At 42.9% G+C, this 18,758-nt stretch overlaps 2 protein-coding genes across 6 annotated transcripts in view; both read left to right on the forward strand.

Annotated features, from left to right (window-relative positions):
* Positions 1-18,758, forward strand: part of LOC144893653 (uncharacterized) — a 1,023,192-nt gene that overhangs the window by 542,220 nt on the left and 462,214 nt on the right. The window lies entirely within an intron of this gene.
* The window catches only part of LOC137435116 (gephyrin), a 279,017-nt gene that overhangs the window by 67,119 nt on the left and 193,140 nt on the right, over positions 1-18,758 (forward strand). For 4 of the 5 annotated variants that reach the window (XM_068128600.2, XM_068128601.2, XM_068128602.2 and 1 more), the window contains exon 2: positions 8,918-8,990. In XM_068128600.2, the coding sequence (XP_067984701.2) occupies positions 8,918-8,990 (73 nt within the window). Of the gene's footprint in view, positions 1-8,917; positions 8,991-18,758 lie in introns of those variants that run through there. The other variant, XM_068128603.2, reaches the window with a different exon arrangement.

Genomic DNA, 18,758 nt, shown 5'->3' on the forward strand with positions numbered 1-18,758 from the left:
CGAAATTTTACAAATAGCCTCTAACAGCACTGTAGCAGCCATAAAAACATTGCCTCAAACAGGGAACCATGATTGTCATGGGGCCTGCAAGGCTAACCCCCGCTCTAGCGGGGAAAAATGGCCTTAAAACGATCATTCATTCATTCATTCATCTAACAGCACTGTTGCATATAATTTGAAAATGATGACATCGTAGGTCATGTCGTTTGGCAGCCATCTTGGATAGAAAAATGAACCTTATCCAATCAACACGAACCTTCACAAACGTGATCCCTTACCCATACATATTCAGAGTGTACATTTTTTTAAGGTCCCATGTCATGTGGTATGGCAACCATAATAGATTGAAAGCCGATATAAAAAAAAATCTCTTCTCTGAAACCGCTTCACCGATCGATGTGAATCCTGTCTTGGCTGGTGAAAATGTGATACTTGAAAACAGCTGAAGGGATTTAAATCAAATGAAGGCATCTACCCATTGTGGGACTCTGGAGTGTTATGGATCTGTCACTTCCGCCTTTGTTGTTATTAGGGCATGCCCGTACTATATATAAGCTAGGACGTGCCCGTACGTGGGTGCCCGTTCCTTGCCAAAAAAAAAAAAAAAAAAAAATTTGTGTAGGGGTGTGCGTGTGTAAACATCCTAGGGCGTGCCCGTACGTGGGTGCAAAAAAACATGCGTGCAAACAACAACAACAAAAAAAAACTTTGAAACCACGTGGCAGTAACGACCACAGAACCCCCCCCCCCCTCAATTTACATGAATGGTTTGGTCCATTCGCAACGACCACAGAACCCCCCCCTCTATTTACATGCAATGGTTTGGTCCATTCGCAACGCCAAAGCGAACGGCGAACGGCTAAATCGCCATAGCTCGGTAAGTACTTGTCCGATTAATTTCAAACCTTGAAAAGGCACATCCTCGGGTCCCCAGCAATATACCTGGCAAGTTGCAAGTATATCGGACCCGTGGTTGTCGAGAAACAGCGGTCACAGACAAACAAACAAACGTACAAACGTACAAACGTACAAACGTACAAACAAACACACAGAGATTACTGGAATTATAGATAGATTATACACTTGGAGGATTTTTCGTTTCAGGTAATATTGTTGTTAAGATTTTTGTGTGAAATGGAGAGGACTTTAGTAAAAGGTAAAAATAAATGTTTGTGGAGGAAAAATGAAAACGCTGCAAAGGAACTGGAAGAGAAGGAGAAGGAGAAGGAGAAGGAGGAGAAGGAGGAGTAGGAGATGGCCAGGAGAAAGATACAGCCGTAAATCGCATCGAGGCTGCGAGCAGACTTTTTTTGATATTGGTCGCGAATGAGTTGAGGCTTCCCGTGAAAGGGATTGCCCGCGACATCATCCTATATTGCTATTGCAATTAAACCTGTGTCTCAGGTTTCATTACCAAGAGTGAGTTATTGTTGGAGAAAAATCAAGCGCCTCCATTACATGATGATACGCCATTTTGTCCTCGAAGAGGCTGTCCGCTTGGTGCATCTTGTTTTGTCATTGGGATTTCCATATCGACCTCACCATGTGGAGCGCCGTTGGTTTACCTATCGGCTCAATTCCCATATCGACCTCTCACCCTCGTCTGCAGCCGTGCCTATACCTGCCTGTTCTCGTCGTTCTGCATGGCTTCAACCAGTGTGGGGATCCGTGCACAGACTTTGGGGAATGTTACATTCCACTCACGTTGGCGTGTCATGAGTTCATTGCTTTGAGAGCAATGGGGAATGATGGTACCATCATATGTATTGTTCATTTGATGCAAGTGATATTTTCATTGTACTTTCTTTCAGTGTTATTATTGTGCATGTGAGAGTTCTTAATACAATTACTTGTTTTGTTCTACAATTACAATTTTTTCTACACCGCAGGCAGGTTGGTGGTCTTTCCGTCTTCTACCGACTCCTCTCCGGCCTTGCTCCCCCAGCTCTCTCTGGGCTCTGTCCCCCAAATATTCCTACAGGTCGCACAAGATCTGCCTGCAACCCTCTTATGGTTAAACTGCCAAAATCAAGACTCTCTGCTCACCTTCACTCCTTCATTCCTCTTTTCTCCCACCTCTGGAACAAACTCCCTCACTCTCTTCAATCCCTCCTCCCTCCAGGTCTTTAAAACGGCTGTTCACCACCATCTCTTATCTTCCCCAATCCAAAACCTTGATCTTTTCTACCCCCGCTAATTTCACCCCAAATCCACTTTTTTGAGGTGCCGACTTCTTTCCTGGAAGTCCTTGGTGTCCTTGCGTTTTATGCCAATCCTGCCTCCCCCCAGGCCCTCTCCCTCCCACGCATATCCTGATGTCCCTGCTCTCAAATGTTGTGTTTGTGTGCTTCCTCCCCTTCTCTCCCCATCTTGTCGACCGCTCCCCTTTTTATATACTTTGTTTGGTTGTTTGTTTGATTTGTTTGTTTGATAAATGTTAGCTCTTTCACGAGCCTCGACTCTGTATCCAAAAAAAAAAAAAAAAAAATTGCATTGGTGTGGTTTTACCATGGTTTATTAGAACACTCAAAATAACAAATCTTTCTGCCGTGTTCCCGCTCCAGACTCTGAGGTGCACCGTAACCGGGGTTTGGGGAGGTAATGCGTAATAGGAGGCATATTGGCGACACAGTCACATTGCTCTAGTTTTGTACATAATCTTAGATAATGGAAGATTGAGGTGACGTAGGGTAAAAAGGCAACTACTGACAGTGTGGAAAGAGTTGGCCATAAGCAAGGAAAATGGCAAGGACAGAAAAAAGGAGTGAAGACATTAACTTGAAAATAAATGGGTTAGGTTGGATTATATTAACTCGGGGGTTGAAATGATTGCGAGTATGGATATTGGATGACGTGATGGTGATGCACAACTTGCGTGAAGGTTTGGAAGGAAAAGTGCAATTGAACCTGCTTCAGAAGACGATTCCAAAAATGGGAGAAAAGAGGAACAAAAAAGTAGATGTTGGTGGAAAGCCTGTATTTTGGGAATTTAATCAGGATTGGGTTATTGCAAAAGGCGTATATCGTGGATGTGCTGGGGAGGGTTAGAAAGTTGATAGAGTAGAGTGAGTTAGACTGGAGGATAGGCAGTAAAAAAAAAAAAACCAGAGGTCACCAACCTGTCTGTGATGTGGGAGCAACAGACCTTGTGCAGTTCAGGCAGTAATTTTGAATTTAGCCATTGTGCTAGCGATAACTTGCTGGCACCATGGCTAAAAGGCCACTTTGCTCTTCTTCACAAAGGCCACTGTGGGATCCTCTATGTCCACCAAGCAATGCTAGCAGATGGGATGCCCATTTTTGGCTCGCCTGGAACGTGGTTCCGGGGAGCTTATGGGATGGCACGTTGCCACTCCATCAGTACGTAACCACTTGCAACGACTTCTCCGAATGTGCTGATGGGATTGTAACCAAATTTGGCTAAAATTATATTTAGTATGTTGGAGCTCAAGTTCACTCATGGCATTTAATAATCAGGGCGTAATGGGTTCGAAGTGGTTCTAGGTTTGATCCCCCAAAATAGTACTACACACACGATTTTGATGAAACTTGACGATAACCTTCATCATTCGTAATGCACTAAAGTTTGTTCACAGCATGAAAAAAATCATGGTTTATGGGTGTGTGGGGGGAGAGGAGGTGGGAGGGAGAGGGTTCACCCTATAAAATTCAAAATTCAAACTCAGCCTGGACAGCCAATACCTTTAGCGAGTGCACATGCCTTTAGGCTTTCCTGCCGGCCTTTTGACATTGAGAACTGCTCGTGGGCAGATGCAGTGACTGAGTGGGCAGATGAAAGAGCAAATGATGGAATCCTTGTAACTTTGCTCCAGAGTTTGCTCACTATGATAATCCTTCGATTTGAATTGGTGTCTCACATTACCAGACACCAGTGTCATGTTTAATATTAAAGCTGAATTAATTCCCGAAGCATCAGGAGTGTCCCAAGGTATAGTATCATATGACGCACTGTTATTTGTTATTTATATGAATGACTTAGCATGTGATTACTGAAATCTTAAGTATGGATATATACTCCGATATAGCTGATGAATCACCGACAAGTGCATCAGGTAAAACGGTAACAGTCTTAGTCTTGCACCTTTATAAATACATTTTAAAAGAAATTTTATTAATCACAACATATCATACTCCATATCACAAGATAAAGGAAGATAATTTGTAATACCGGCTACCACCAAAGGTAGCGATATTTCCGCCACATGACAGGGCAGGTGTCAGTAATCCGTTTTTGTGCCTATGACCTGACCCTGGGTACAGTACTACCAATATGTATGCAATTTATTTTATTATGCTCTAATAGGAACACAAACAACACTGAATGAATGATCGTTTTAAGGCCATTTTCCCCGCTAGAGCGGGGGTTCCACGACAATCATGGTTCCCTGTTTGAGGCAATTTTTTTTTTATGGCCGGGTGCCCTTCCTGACGCCAACCCTTAGTCGCCTCTTACGATGCGCAGGGATACGGTGTACCTATTCTAAATCGGGGTACACACCGGGATCATTCATCCCAGCAAGCTGGTACTCAATTTGCCGACCTCGGAAGGATGACAGGCTGAGTCAACCCCCCTGGTGTTAATTCAGCGATCGACCGGGATTCAAACTCAGGATCCTAGGATCCCAAGCCTGCGCCCTAACCGCTAAGCAAACACCAGGCTACAAACACAAACAACACTGATAAATACTGATTATTTATTCCCTCATAAAAGGTGCCATTATTTGCTGGACATAGATACACCTTTTCCGTTATATATAGATTACAGAAATTTATCGTAAGAATGATTTTCATAGTTAGTTCTTGTTTCGAGCTTTTAACCGGTTCTTTTTGCCATCAATTGTGTAAATTGTTACCGCCTATCGATTTGTAAGAAACTTCTCTCACAGGCTGCACATGTCCAATGTTTAACGAAGTGTGGATTCCTGTAAGAAATACAACTCTCATTCCCGACGCCACCTAACTCGGAGAAGCCCAACTGCCGGGCTGACGAGATTCGCTTTGCTCATCAGCAATCCTTGGATGGAGTCAGACACAGCTGTGATTTTTCACTTTCGGCTTGAAATGCTGAGGCCCTGTTTTGTTTTCCATCACGCATCACAACGTCATTTTATTTCACACCGCTCAGTCCTCGCATGCAGAGTATGGAGAAAATGGATGATGCCATTATAGGGCCTTGTCAAATAATCCATGGGGATGTGGGTGTTTTATCGGAGGGATAAAATATTTGTGGCTAATTGTACCTTGCACTGATGATAAATGTTCTCACTTTAATATGATGCCCATAGTGAAAGTAAATGTATCGTCACTCTAAAATCAAAATCCACCGTACGCTAGAATCACATGCTCTCTTCAACAGTGCATGAAGGCTGGAGTTCCCCAAGGCAGTGTGCTGGGCCCTGTGCTTTTTCTTGTCTTTATCAATGATCTCTCCGACTCTCTGGAAAATCCTCTATCTCTTTGCTGATGACTCCACTCTCTGCCGCTCCATTCCTCTTCCCTCAGATCGGCAGTCTGCAGCCTCCTCACTCTCTGAAGACCTGGACAAAATCACAGACTGGTCAAACAACAAGTGGAACATGTCTTTCAATCCTGACAAATCTCACACTCTTACTATGTCTCTCCGAAAAGATCGACTGGACAACCCTCCCATCTACTTTCTCAACAATCCTCTCCAAGAAGTTCTGTCGCTCAAGCTTTTGGGTCTCACTATCTGCCATGATCTTTCTTGGGAAAACCACATTTCCAAGCTGGCCTGCAAAGCCAGTCGCCGACTGGGCATCCTCCGTCGTGCAAAGTCCTTCCTAGGCACACCTGAGCTCCTCTCCACATACAAGGCTTTCATCCGCAGCTCAATGGAATACTGTTCTCCCCTATGGGCTGGTGCTCCTGCCTCACACCTAGCTCGGCTTCACGCTGTTGAAACCAAAGCTTTCAGAATCATTGGAATCTCCCGCGATGAAGCTATCTCTGAGGGCCTTTCACTCACTCACCGCAGGCAGGTAGGTGGTCTTTCTGTCTTCTACCGACTCCTCTCCGGCCTTGCTCCCCCAGCTCTCTCTGTGCTCTGTCCCCCAAATATTCCTACAGGTCGCACAAGATCTGCCAGCAACCCTCTGATGGTTAAACTGCCGAAATCTCGGCTCTCTGCTCACCTTCACTCCTTCATTCCTCTTTTCTCCCGGCTCTGGAACAAACTCCCACACTCCCTTCAATCCCACTCCTCCCTCCAGGTCTTTAAAACAGCTGTTCACCACCATCTCTTATCTTCCCCCATCCAAAACCTTGATCTTTTCTACCCCCACTAATTCACTCCAGATCCACCTTGTTTGTAATTCCAACTTCTTTCCTGGTAGTCCTGGCAGTGTCCATATGTTTTATGCCTCTCCCACCCCCTTTCCCATGCCTCCCCCCCAAAGCCCTCTCCCTCCCACAGATCTCTCGATGTCTCCATGTCTCTCGGTTCCTGCTCTCAAATGTTGTGTTTGTGTCCTTCCCCCTCTCTCCCCATCTTGTCTACCGCTCCCGATGTTATTTGTTTTGTGTGTCTGTTTGTCTTTCTGTGTGATTAATGTTCGCTCTTTCACGAGCCTCGATCTTGTATACAAAAAAAAAAAAAAAAAAAAAAATTTCAATTCCTCGGTACCCAGTACTTTAATATTCTCTTCAATTTTGTGGATGGAGGAACTATTGATATTGATCATCTGCAGCTACTGGGTGTCACGATGTATACCGCAGACTCCGGAGTGGCTGGAAAGATGGTACAATAAAGGTCGTGCGAAAACTATAAAGTAACCCCGTAACTGCCTGACTGATTTAAAGACCACCTGGATCCTTACCTGGGTGCCATTCATCACCGAGATTTTGATCGTCTGAGAGAGATAAAACAGACCCTCTGCATCAGATTTCTGATGGGAGATACCCTATCGGCTGACGGTCTTGGGTTCCACCACTTCTGGGAGCTTGGGGGAGAGTTGGAGTGGAGGGGTAGTTGGATGCAGCAACACTAGCCTGTGCTCGTACCATACAGGACAAATCAAAATCCACCGTACGCTAGAATCACATGCTCTCTTCAACAGTGCATGAAGGCTGGAGTTCCCCAAGGCAGTGTGCTGGGCCCTGTGCTTTTTCTTGTCTTTATCAATGATCTCTCCGACTCTCTGGAAAATCCTCTATCTCTTTGCTGATGACTCCACTCTCTGCCGCTCCATTCCTCTTCCCTCAGATCGGCAGTCTGCAGCCTCCTCACTCTCTGAAGACCTGGACAAAATCACAGACTGGTCAAACAACAAGTGGAACATGTCTTTCAATCCTGACAAATCTCACACTCTTACTATGTCTCTCCGAAAAGATCGACTGGACAACCCTCCCATCTACTTTCTCAACAATCCTCTCCAAGAAGTTCTGTCTTCTCCAAGAAGCAGAATGAACAAATGGAATTACAATGTAGGATTTTGTACCTGATTCCATTTATCACACATTATGAGGTGCTTACTCAGGCTACAGAACAAGCTTTCTTTTTGATAACAGATTAACTCTTTCCTGAGGGGGAAGTGGTGGTTTCCACCTTATTTATTGGAAGGTTATTGCCATTCATGTTTATGGAGCTTATGACTTGCAAAATCAAAGATTTTTCAAGTATATTGGTTGGTCGTGTGCGTTTGTCTGTCTGTCTGTTTGTCTGTCAATCGCCTGCAGGTCGCAATTCTCAACCGATCGTCATGAAACTTCACCAAATGGTGGAATTGGTCATAAGGAAGAAGCCTATTGATTTTGAGGTCAAAGATCATCTTGAGGTCGCATTTCTAAAATTGTCATTTTTCATCCGATTGACTTGTAAATTGAACATCATTTGCATATTGAGCCACTAAATTGGGAAACCAACTTTTTGAGGTCAAAAGGTCAAACGTCAACTCGATGTCAAATTTATAATATCAATTTTCATCTGAAGAGCAATCAATTTTAATCTGATTGACTTGAAAATTAAACAGCTATTGCACAGTGCCTCTGACTTGGGGAAACCAACTATTTTTGAGGTCAAAAGGTCAAAGGTCAACTCAAGGTCAAACTTATAAAATCATCAATTTTCATCTGAAAAATCAATTTCCATCTGATTAACTTGGAGATTGAAGAAAATTACATACTGCATCACTGAATTAGGAAACCAAATATTTTTGAGGTCAAAAGGTCAAAGGTCAACTCAAGGTCAAATTTCTAATATCAATTTTCATCTGAAAAAATCATCACTTTTCATCCCATTGACCCTAGCTTTGATTAAGATCGTCAATTTTAATCTTGATGAAATGGACAATTTGATGTATCCATGGCAACTTTTTTGGGTGGGATGGGGGGGGGGGGTTGGGGAGGTGGTGAGGGGTGGATTTTGCAAGTATCGTGTCTTTCTTGTTCATGGATTTTTCATAGGCACAACACACAGATGTTTAGTTTTGAAAATCCAACAATGAGTCATCTGCAATGTAATGTTGATCATTTATATTTTAAAGGGACACATTCATGAAATTTTTTGAAGATATGTTTTAGATTTGTTGTGGTCACTTGACACCGATGTCGGAAGTAGCTCATTTGCATTACGGAAGTGAAAATAGTCTGTTTTAAAAACATGATTATCAGGTTTATTATTGTCCCAAAAAAGAATGGGTCAGGGATATCATCCTCTAAAACATATCTCTTCAAAAAATTTCATGTTTGTGTCCATTTAACATGACCTTATTTCATGAATCCCAAATGTAATTCGCAATGTTCTAAATGTCACGACAAAGTCATTTGAAATGGCATCATACATTATTGCATTTATTGATGGCACTATGCCGTTTGTGACGTGGGATACTGGTTATTTATTAATTTTGATGTTGCATCTGTTTATTGTCGTGTCATGCAGTGAGTGACAGCTGTGCAAAGCAGCTCGCGGATGATGCAAGCGGCAAACACCTCAAGGAAATGGTGCTCTCACTGTGAGTGTTCTGGCTCTCAGTATGCATCATGCATCGGCCTCGCGTTAACCCCCCATTCCCCGAATCTTTTTCTGATATCCGACCTACCATGATATTTTGCTGTGACCCTAAAGTGTGTAACCAAAAATATTCAACCCACGATGGACCTATGGGATATAATTGTGCAGCACACTAACGCCATCATGCCTTTCTGGCTTAATGTATCTATAGATTCCATACTCGATGGAATAAATCAATTCAAGTGGGAAATAGGGGCAGCAGGATAAGTCGGTCGGTAATGTGGCTCACTTCTGTGCTCTCTGGTATTGGGCTCAATCCCCAGTTGAGTTGAATGTAACAAACTTTTCAGTTGCACTGCTAACAGAGGAAGTTGTATCACAGAACAAACTGCTCTCTGAAGGATTCATGAATAGAGCTGTCCCATCTTTTTGTACTTGCTTGCAGAAGTGCAATTCATCATAGCATTGTTTATAAGCTCAATAGAGTTTTGGTTTCATATTTTAATGACATTCTCTGCACTTTTTTTTGCTGCCATTGGGAAAGTAGGTGGTTGTAGACGATTGCACAATGTACTCAACCAACAATGGGGTTATTGAGTAAGATAATTCAGAACACTGTTTCAGCTAAACTGTTGTGATTTCTCCTTTGTGAGATAAGGTCAAGCTGCAGGGAAACTCCTTGTCCCATTTGTGATATAGAGAAAAAGCCAAACGCACATGTCATTATGTTATCTGTTTATGTTGTGTTGAAATCACACCCATACATGGGCATGGCTTTTGGACAGAATGGCGCAGACGTGGCGACCCATCTTTAAGCTGTCTTGTTTGGATTAAATTCCTAACCAGACAATAAAATGTTGGATTTGTGCATGGCAGGCTGGGTTTTTGCATCAATGAGTGTGCCATCCCTCAAATACATCTTGAACAAAAAATTTACAACTAAAATGGCACTCAATAGAGCGCATGCCTCCACCAGGCTAAACAGTTTACGTTTTGTATCCCACTGCTAGGCCGGATCTGGATCTGGACGTGAACCAAAATCTAGTCTGTTTGTTCCTGTCACCCAACCAACTCATCCACTTAGTTTCATCATAACTCATCCACAACCTTTTGAGATATTGTGCTACCTATCGTTTTTGGCCTATCTCTCAATGGTGACGAATCACTTAAGAAATAAAAAAAATTATTGAATCCGGATCTTCACTAAAATCTACTACTTTCGTCCTTGTCACACACCCAATGTGTCCACCGAATTTCCGCCGAATCTGCCCACAAATTTTTGAAATATCCTGTTCACAGACAAACGCATTGACAGTCACGAAGATAATTCCATCATGACCTCAGCTTTGCATCAACAGAAGAACAATAAAAAAAACTCAATGAACCATACCCCATCATCCATCCATCCAACCAAACCCTTCGGCGGCCCTCCAGAGTAACACGAGGCAGACTCCATTCTGGTTACCAACCTGCACTTAAAACATATCGATACAAACTCTATCCAACTCAAGACTGGCTCTGCCCACGCTGTCGCCTTGACTTCGACACCATACTCTACCTAATCACAACCTGCCCTTGACTCACACAATATAGACCTCTCTCCAACATCTATTCAAGATTGTTCATCTATTCAACATCTCCAACATCATCAATATAATTCGAGGTCTCTAGGGGAATCCTTTTGGAGTGGCTGGCTTTCTTGGGGCCTTAGGATATTTCTTAAGAAGAAAAGACTATTGCCAGTACATTCCTTCCTAATGTTTTCCTTCAGCTCTGCTATACTGCTTGGTCTCGTGCTATAAACCATGGATTTCAGGTGTACCCATAGGAAAAAGTCTAGTTGTGTCAGGTCTTGACTATGTGGGGGGCATTCCCCCGGGCCATGGCTCCAATCCACCTCAAAGGTATTGTTTGATCCAGCAGTTTTGGACAGTCGCAGCATAATGTTGCGATGCCCCCATCCTGTTGAAAGCACACTCTTCTTGATCGTGTTAAAGGCATTGGTAGGTAGCTTGAGAGGAAGCTAATACCTGAAACATTCTGTTCATAAAAGTATGAGCCTAACAGAACATCACCAAGAATATCACACCACGCCATAATTCTAGGATCATATTAAACACGAGCTTCCTCAGTCCAATTAGGATTCTCATCGCTCCAATATCACCAATTATGACGGTTGACTGTCATGGTCAAATGGACCGAGGCTTCATCATTGATGATGACGTCAGATAATAACGTTGGTTCCCCATAAAATCTATGCATTACCCACTCACAAAATTCCGTACGTCGGTCAGCATCATCTCCATGAACAAAGGTAACTTTATGACGTCAGATAATAACGTTGGTTCCCCATAAAATATATGCATAACCCACTCACAAAATTCCGTACGTCGGTCAGCATCATCTCCATGAACAAAGGTAACTTTATGTGAGTGGTATTTGTTTGCCTTTAAAAAGTTCTTGCAACGGAAGACCGACTAAGTCCCTCTTCTTGACTAATTTTATTTCAAATTTTTTTTGGCTTATTGTAACCACTACAATAACATTTTCAGAATTGGATTCAGCATTAGAGGAGCGAGGATGACCAGTTTTGGTGTCTTTGTTTTATCAGGGCGTTTTGGTTTCTTTGGCTTATCGGGATGTTTTTCATGGAATAACTGACCTGACTCCATCTGGCTTTTAGCAGAAACATGTAGCAACACAGGTTCAACCTTCTCTTTCTTGGTATAATGAGTCATGAGGGTATTTTATTTACCTGTAATATTAACGAACCAGCGTTGAAAATGAGTTGATTTAACTTTAAAAGTAAAATGTCTTTTCTTATGGGTCCAGACTTTTGAGACAATCTGTAGTATATGTGCATCCACCTCCCTCCACCATCCCCTCCGGTAGTTTGTGAACCTGCTCCCTTTTGTCTTTCAGCTGCTCCATGAACCTAGACCTTTGTTGCTCTTTAACAGCTACTATTATCCCACCTTGTGGGGTCGGCCGGGGGAAGCTTTACCCAAGTCTTTCACAAACCGGCCTGGCCAGTCCTGACGTTCGCCTCGTTAGGGCAGGAATTTGTAATTTGTCCATGGTGCCAGCTATACTCACCTACTCTTTGCGAAGGACACCATGGGATCTTTAACATTCACCAACCCATGCTGGCAGACAGGATTCCCAGTTTAACGTCCAACCGAGGGACGGCACACACATTGATGGAATCGCCCTGCCTGTGAAACACCGAACTGACAGTTTATAGCTGGGTCGGGATTCAAGCCCTGGCTAGACAGCTTCGAGACGAGTGTGCTTACCTCTTAGCCATCCTGTCAGCCCAAACCTAGACCTTCGGATAAAAAGAAAAATGAGCATGGAACTGGATTAGGTGAAGGTGCGTTTCGTTTTGCCCAAAGCAGGGCTGAGGATGCTAACCCATTCCACTGCCAGATTAGGTTGATAACACACGCGGTATCAGCAGAGCATCTGTTGCCATGCGGCTGGCAAGGGGTGAGCTTGCTTGGAGAAACGAGACCAGTGAGAGCAATTTGACTTTCATACAATGATGTAAATGTTGATTTAATATATTTTATTGTTTTTCGATAAATAAACTTTTTTTCTCTCTTGAGAAAGATCAGGGATTGGAAGGAGTCGTGTTGGAAGGCAGGGGAGGCAGTTTTTACACAAGGATTGATCTAATACATTTAGCAATTATTGCCTCTTGTATCAACTTCTAAGAATTGTATCTTCCCCATGTATTTGTGAATTTGGTTTTGATATCAATCGAGTTGTGTATTTACATTCTTGGTTTTTGCCGTCTGTTAAATATTTTTTTTCTCATCTTCTTAAATGGTCCCAATTATTCCCACGTTCTTGCGGGGTTGGCCAAGGAACGTTTCTGGACGGTGTTTCACGAACCGGCTGGCCAGTGCAGACCTTCGACTGAAGGTGGCAGGAATTTGTAATTTTCCATGTTTAGCCGTACCTTGTGGTGTATTGATAAATTTATATGGCTGTGTGTATGGCCGATTCACCAAGGCCTCAAGTAGTGGGTGTGAAAATTCTGACTATCCTTGATGTCACGTGCTTCATTCCGCTTTCTTTATCCTAAATGTTGTCCTTTCACCCTGCTCATTCTTGAACTCATTCTGCCTGTATTGTCCTTCCTTCATTCATTCTTTATCTCTTCCTTTCTTAATATTTCCCAATTGAACAAACGCACCTTTAATTATAATTAAATTATAATTAAATTATAATTATTATGGATTAATAATTATTAATAATTAATTATTAATAATTATTAATCCATATGCATCATTGGGAGTGCGAATGTGCCGCTGACTCTAATTAATTTGCTTCTGACTTTAAAAGCATTTAATAACATTTTGAAATGTTCCCCTTGCTTTATTTCTCCATCTGGAACACCCCCATGTTCTTCTTTATCACGATCTATTCCTCTTATTCCCAAATTTTCCTTCCGAATCCTGTTTAATTCACAAATGGTTGATCCATGGCTGTCCCACCATACTGACAGCACAACTTTCCTCTGTGCCTTCAATGACCATTGATTTCACCCCTCCCATGATATCTATCTTTTTGTATCTAATTGAGACTCATGATAATTCCAGTTTTCAGAGGTTGTCTGCATACAACGGTCAACTCCCCTTAATATCCATTAACGGCTTCAAACCCCTCAATGTCAGTACCAATCTCTCATCAACTCCTACACACCTGAGTCCTCCAAACCTCACCCCTTCTCTGTGTCCCCTCATCAGCATCCCTCCACCTCAAGTCTCCCATTTCTGCTTTCCCCCACCCCAACCCTCATAACTTCCCCTCACCTTGCCACCTCCCATCTTCCCCCTCTCCCATCTCTGCTTGTGAGAAGGCTGAATGCCTCATTTCTGTTTGCTTCCAAATCTTGTATCCCCAATCACTTGCCTTTCACCCTGCTCTGTACCCATTCTATCCAGTGGCATCCAATGCTCCTGGACTTCGTGTCTTTTTCATCTGAGAAGGTGGAAAAGTTTTTGGCCAACCATCGACTCTGATTCTGCAACTGTCCTGGATTGTATCATTGCACCTATCCTAAAAACCTGCTCTATTGCTCTTGTACATCCTCTTTCTGCTCTGTTCACCCTTCCATTTGCCCTCGGTCATCTTACATCTGCTTGGAAGCCAATATCACTGCATTACACAAAAAGGTGCAAAAACCGATCCCTTGAACTACAGGCCAATAGTTTACTTCCAATCATCAGCAAGGTCATGGAATCCATCAACACAGTTGTCATCGAATCCTTCCTTTTCTCCGTCAAATCCTTCCTTTTCTCCGTCAAATCCTTCCTTTTCTCTGTCAAATCCTTCCTTTTCTCCGTCAAATCCTACAGACTCAGACCGCGTTACTCTACACTGTACATGCTGCTTCTGCTCTCCTACCAATGAATGGAGGCCCGATGTCAGATAAATGTCACAGATGAGCTCAGGTCCATCTCTCTCGACATATCATCTCTCTCAACTTTCCTCCAAAATCTTTGCTTTTGGCATCCAATGCCAATTCCGCACATGGCTTCCTGATTTCCCCTACTCTCGGAGCCAACACGTGGCTCTCAACAGGATCTTCTCTTCTCCTCTCCCTGTCAATGATTGTGTGCCCCAAGGCAGTGTTTTGGGCTGAGTCCTATTCCTAATGTTCATCAAAACGCAACTTTTGAAATGATGTATGTATGCTAACAAGGCCTTTAGCGCATGCACTATGTCTGCATTTTCAGTGACCTTGCATTATAAACTGCCTTTACTAGGACAAAATCGATGTGAAATAGTCTTTTAAACACAATTCTCATCATTAAAATGAAAGAGTGGTAATTTCAAGGTGGTTAACCATAATTGTGTTCCTGGATGCGAATCAGACTCATGGAAATATAGGAAATACGAGACATAACCATGGATGAGACTGAGAGGTGTTGAGTTCCTATCATTTCCTGTTAAAACAAGTGAACAGACATAGTGAATAGTGGAACACATACAGGAATGCTTCTTTTAGCAGTAGAGGCAAAAATGTAGTGTAATTTCTTTTGTGACCTCGGAACCAAACACACCATATATTTATATCAGCCATCATAGCTGCCACCAAGCTGCCCCCTTCTCCTCCCAACATTATTAATGGTAAATTTAATCACATCAAACGTACCCTGTGCATGAATAAGCCACAGATATGTCCTTCCCATTGGTGTTCAGAAGCACCCAAACCAGATACGGTGTCTACCTGATACATCCAGCTCCAACATAAATATAACTGCACAAGCTTTGTGTATTTTCACATCATAAACATGTCCTTTGCCAAAGTGTTGGTTACTGTTACTTGGTAATGACACACAGCGTCATCTTTCCATTTGCAGAATTCATTAAATACATCACCAAGCCTGCCATGTTCACAGGAGGCACTCCCGCAGGGTTCAAAGTTCAACCCCTGGTAGTGATCCATGAGGGGTTTGTGTAGCACATGCTGTCCACTCGAGCCTTGTACCGGCCCACATGCTCAGGAGTTTGTGGTACGGGCAGCTGCCAGTCGGCGAGCTGAGGAAGTTTTCCAATTCTTTCATTGTGTAGAGACACAGCCCTTTTTCTCAGGAACCTTTCCAAGTATTTTTGGCTTTTTTTCGAAGCTTTGTGAGTCATTTTGGGTAACGATCCTTAACTTGCACACACAATATACTTTATGGTACCCCGAACACTGTGCGCATGTGCACTGAGCATTCTGGGGTGCATTACCGCATTTTGAAAGTTGCATATCATTTATATCTGACTCTCTGGAGAATCCTCTTTATCTCTGCTGATTTATTCGACCGTCCTCCACAACATCCCTGATCCTTTGGATAGGCAGGCAGCCACCTCTTTTCTCTCTTCAATCCTTGATAAATTCACAAGCTGATCAAACATTCGGAAGATGTCTTTCAAGATTGACAAATCTCACACTCTTGCTCTGTATTTCCGAAAGGACCATCTGACGAACCCTCCCATTTACTTTCTTAATAATCCTCTTGAAGAAGTTCAGTCACTCAAATTTTGGTCTTCATTGTCAGTCATGATCTTTCTTGGACAAACCACTTATCTATTAGGCCTCCAAAGCCAGTTGCTAACTGGGCATCTTCCATTGTGCAAGACCTTTTCTTGGCACACCTGAACGTTATCTACTTACAAGGCCTTCATCCACAGTTTGATAGAGTACTGCTAGCCCTCCTGTGCTGACGCACCTGTCTCACGCCTTGTTCAGCTTGACGCCACGGAAACCAAGTCCTTCAAAAGCAATGGAATCTCCCGTGATGATGCTGAGTCTCTGGGTCTATCTCTTTCACATCATAGACAGGTGAATGTGCGTTTCTTCTACGGCCTCCTTTTTGGTCTTTCCTCTTCTCCCATTTCCATCCTCTTTTTAACCCCCTGGATTTTTGCAGGGTTCACTCAGTTTGACAGCATCCCCTTCTTGTGAAACTCCTAAAATTCAGACTCACTGCTTGTTGTATAGCAATGACAGCCCACACGCAGGTTCTTCAGCTCAAACGTTTCATAGCGTCTCCTTCCCCACTCCTCACCACAGCTTGTACACGTCACTACCGGTTACGCCTCATCCTTTCAGGGTCATCATGCATTCATTAATATTCATGTAACTCCCAATCCCACATATTCCTTTTTCATGAAGATAACAACTAATAATGAAAAAAACAAAACATAGTAAGCATGTAATTGATGGTAAATATAATTAATACAAAATTACCCTACCATCTATCCCATTATTCATTTTTTTCGTGAAGATAACAACTGGTAATGAAAAAAACCAAAAAAACATAGTAAGCATGTAATTGAAGGTAAACATGTCACATGCCAAAGTCCTTGGTCCATTCAGGGGCTCGACGATGTCTGGTCCCATGACGAACACCTGGGGTAATAACCGGTGGCGGTATTTGTTGGACACGGTTATGTGCACTATAATCCTCAAAACCTGTCACACTTTCAACAGCAAGTCCATCTGTGGTCTGAATTGCAGGTGCGGGATGAATTGCATTCCACACTTTCCCATCAGAGAGTCTGTAGGTAGCAGGTCCACTCTGTTCAATTATCTTGAGGGCTTGGGTAAACTTGTTTTGTCCTTTCTTGTGAAATCCAGGTTTCTGAACTCGCACGAAAGAACCACATTGAAAGGTGGAAGGTTGTGCTCCCCAGCGCTTGTCTGTGTATTGTTTAGACTTCTCTCGTTTTTGTTGAACGCAGCATCTCACATCCTCGTGTCTTGCAGCAGGTACGCTGATTTGACGGTCCCCAATGTGTAACTTGGTTTGCAGTGTACGTCCATGTAGAAGTTCAGCCGGAGTCTGATGAGTTCCAATGGAGTTAGGATTAGATGTCTGACAAGCCGATGTTTGATGAACAGAGGTACTTAGCACTGATGCAGGAGTAACACATCCATCAACAATATTCAGTCTGAGGGCAGTGAAAAGGTCCATGCCAAGTATAGGTGTTCCAGAAGGCACAATGAAGAAATCAGCAGGCACAGAAACATGGTTGTCGCACCTGTACGTGAAGACAACCAACCGCAGTGATTCATTTTTTCAGGTAAGATACCAAGTGTAATTTTGGTTCTGTAAGAAGTATATTCTTAAAATGCTCCAGGTAGGTAGACTCTGGAAGTGTTAACGACTGAACCTGTGTCCACCAGTAATTTAGTAGAGCATGCCTGTCCATCAGGTGTGCAAAGACGAACATCACAAAATAGGTTCCCTCTAATTTGTTCAGCAGCATGTGTGTTTATGCTTAAAACGGTCACATCTGGTACAGTCACTTCACGCACTTAGTAACTGGGGTCTTTACTGCGACAAACATTAGCAAAATGTCCACTTTTGCCACACTGCCTGCAATTTACGTCTTTTGCAGGGCATTTGGGGTAATTGGCTGAGTGCATTGCAGATCCACAACAACAAGCATTCTGAGTATTGCGCTGCAATCCATGTCCCCTACCAAAGTTCAAAGTGCCATAACTTTGTCAAAAATGATCGAATATGCAAATGTATGCACGGTTGATGATGGTTTTCAAACTTGATCTGAGGTATGGTGAGACACGTGTGTCACGCCTCGCCTCGTTGATAAGCCCGCAAGGTCGCTCCGTGGAGCGGCCTGCACGTATTGCACTGTGTGAATTATATAAATTATTACAAACTCACGGTCTGAGGTACTGGCGATTCAAGAGATATCCATTTTTTTTTTCCGTTTAATTAACGATATCTGCCAAACCACGTGCCCCATCGCAAATTCCAAAAGGACATTTTAGTAGACTGACATGCTGAACAGATTTGTGAAGTTTCCCCTCGATTGGATCAAAAATGAGGGAGGGGCTCGGTTTTAAAGGTTCATGCTTAAAAACGTCATAACTCTGAAACCATGTGACGCATGACGTCATGCTCGCTTACTTTTTTGTTCGTCATGGGTATGCGATTCTGCCTGCAAAGTTTGGCCTCGATCTCTTCAGCCGTTGCAGAGAAAAAGGGGTTTTCGTGTTTTCACGAAAAACAATATGGCGGTTGAACCACGTGACCTGTGACGTCATAATTACCATTAAAATATTCTACAGACCGAGTCCATCATATGGCGAAAATTTTATCTCAATCGGTCCTATTATTGCAGAGAAAATCTTTTTTAAAGGAAATTAAAACTTAAAATGGCACTGAGTTAAGGATCATCAGAATTATCAAAGTTCAAAGTGCCATAACTTTGTCAAAAATGATCGAAACGTCGTGAAGTT

The sequence above is a fragment of the Myxine glutinosa genome, chromosome 9 (genome assembly GCF_964187855.1).
Source record: "Myxine glutinosa chromosome 9, kmMyxGlut1.1, whole genome shotgun sequence".
Taxonomy (NCBI): Eukaryota; Metazoa; Chordata; class Myxini; order Myxiniformes; family Myxinidae; genus Myxine; species Myxine glutinosa.